General features: G+C 29.6%; 1 protein-coding gene across 1 annotated transcript in view; it reads right to left on the bottom strand.

The window, feature by feature from the left end:
* Positions 1-241: 241 nt before the first annotated feature.
* The window catches only part of LOC106468061 (biogenesis of lysosome-related organelles complex 1 subunit 3-like), a 47,990-nt gene continuing 45,892 nt past the window's right edge, over positions 242-2,339 (bottom strand). Inside the window, exon 7 of the mRNA XM_022396370.1 lies at positions 242-1,523. Within this exon, the coding sequence (XP_022252078.1) occupies positions 1,401-1,523 (123 nt within the window). The 3' untranslated portion in view covers positions 242-1,400. The remainder of the gene's footprint in view (positions 1,524-2,339) is intronic.

Raw genomic sequence — 2,339 nt, forward strand, 5'->3', positions numbered from 1 at the left:
TACAGTTATGATACAAGTGGTGTGTGTGTGTGTGTGTGTGTGTGTGTGTGTGTGTGTGTGTGTGTGTGTGTATATATATATATATATATACTAGTGTGACACTAGAAGTAAATGATGCATGTGTACTGGTGTGATAAGAGAAGTAAAGGTGAAGTGTATGTACAGTTATGTTACAAAAAGTGGTGTGTGTGTGTGTGTGTGTGTGTGTGTGTGTGTGTGTGTGTGTGTGTGTGTATATATGTGTGTGTATATATATACTAGTGTGATACTAGAAGTAAATGATGCATGTGTACTGGTGTGATAAGAAAATTGACATGTTTGTTGGTGTTATACCAGAGATAAAAGCAACATGTGTGTAGCAATTCAATTTCATATTCTGATGTAAACCCTTAAGGTACTAAAATTGTTGTTTGTTTAGAAATGGAAGTGAGAAGTTGTGTAGTTATGTAATGAGAGCACATCTGGTAAACAGTACAGATACAATATTAACATATTAGTATTTACCTTCAGAAATCAGTTGATGATTTGACAAAAGCTAGCAAAGTTCAAACCATACAATTCTACATAAAGTTATACATATGGATAAGCATATGTAATAATCTATATTTTTTCATGCTTTTCATAAAAAAATGACTTACTTTTGTAGTTGGCAACATCAACAATATTGTTTCCAATTTACAATTAGAAAGACAACACAACAAATTTTTGGCAACTACTATAATACATAAAAATGTCTTTTATCTCAAAAAGAAGCATATGGAAATAAAATCAGATTTTTTAAGATAAAATAAAACCGTAACATAAAACCTTGTGCAAAGCTATTTCATATCGTTTCCTTATCTTATCATATTTGGCAACTTAGACTCGCCTACAAGTATGTTAGGGTTGATCACTTTTAATGAGGATCAAATTGTAAACTTTCTGGTTTTAAAAGGAAGTTGAGTTGTGAGTTGAATGAAACTTTTAAATAAACATGATCACTTTGATACAGCTGTTCAAACACGAATGATGTTAGAGAACTGTTAAACACACGACTTATGATGGAAGTGGAAGCCAAAGTATTTTAATTATGAAACTCATAATTATATTGGAGTTTGGTAATAAACTCAACTTTACCTCAAGACAGATGACTTGTGTGACAAACCTAATACTGTAGCAAACCTTAACTTTTCAATTTGTTACATTTATAATTTAGATAATATATAGAAATATTTCAATTTTAGAACATAACTAAGATATATTTTTAGAGTTACATAAATGATAATACTATTTAGTTCTAATAGAATGTGGTCTATCAATCATGCATAACTTGAATTTGTTGTTTGAAAATGAAACAATCAGTTCTTAGAAGGATTGCAGCTTTTGAAAAACAAAACATGTGAACCCCATTTCAACTTTTTTTATACTGCAGGAACCAATGTAAACCGAAAATCTGGTAAACAGGTATCCTGTAGCACTGCATCAAGCCTGTCTTCTAACTGGAACAAATCATTAGTCACCTTACGCATGGAAGATGCCAGCTCCTACATAATAGATGTCCTAGAATAAGCTTTCATAAAGAAGTACGTTTCTTAACAGATCTTTAAACATTCTTTATGGCTCTTATTTATTCATGAATAAAAAGAAACCAATTTTATTCCCTACTACGTAAATTTCTCCAATAAAAGTTTGAGACTTTAAATAAAAAATAATAATTATATAATATTACTCCTTTTAGTTGATAAACAACTTCCTAAATAAATCCACAACCAGAACTGTATGAAAGTCAGAATTATGATTGAAGTAAAGGTATATATACTTAAAATATTTCTCGTGCATTTAAATCAAGCTGTTTTACATTCAACTAGGATTCCAAACAACACACTACTCATGTGCACTTTTTTATACTTTCTTCATCCCAATCTGATTAAAGGTTAAGATTAAACAAGAAAATCACCTGTGAATTATTATATAAAATCTCAGCTACTGGCAACTGAATACTTCTGACTTAATTAAGTTTTAATCCTCTATCAGTCTTTTCTTCAGTCTCTTCAAGTATGCATCATAAAAGATATGCAGAATTAATAGTGACATTCATACATAAGTATTAATTCTTGGCACTTGTGTATCATGTTAAAATAATAAATAACACACAACTTTAAAATAGGTACACAATTAAAAACATTTTAATTAAGGTCAATATATGACCACTAAAAAGTTGACCACATGTTTCTATGTTGCAACGTCATCTTTAATAGTGGGTTGCCAGATATAATCGTGTCTTATATATATATATATATATATATATTATTTTTTAGTTTTAAGTAGGTCTATATAGTACTACTAGTACGTAGGTTACT

Source organism: Limulus polyphemus, unplaced genomic scaffold, assembly GCF_000517525.1.
Source record: "Limulus polyphemus unplaced genomic scaffold, Limulus_polyphemus-2.1.2 Scaffold2853, whole genome shotgun sequence".
NCBI classification, from domain to species: Eukaryota; Metazoa; Arthropoda; class Merostomata; order Xiphosura; family Limulidae; genus Limulus; species Limulus polyphemus.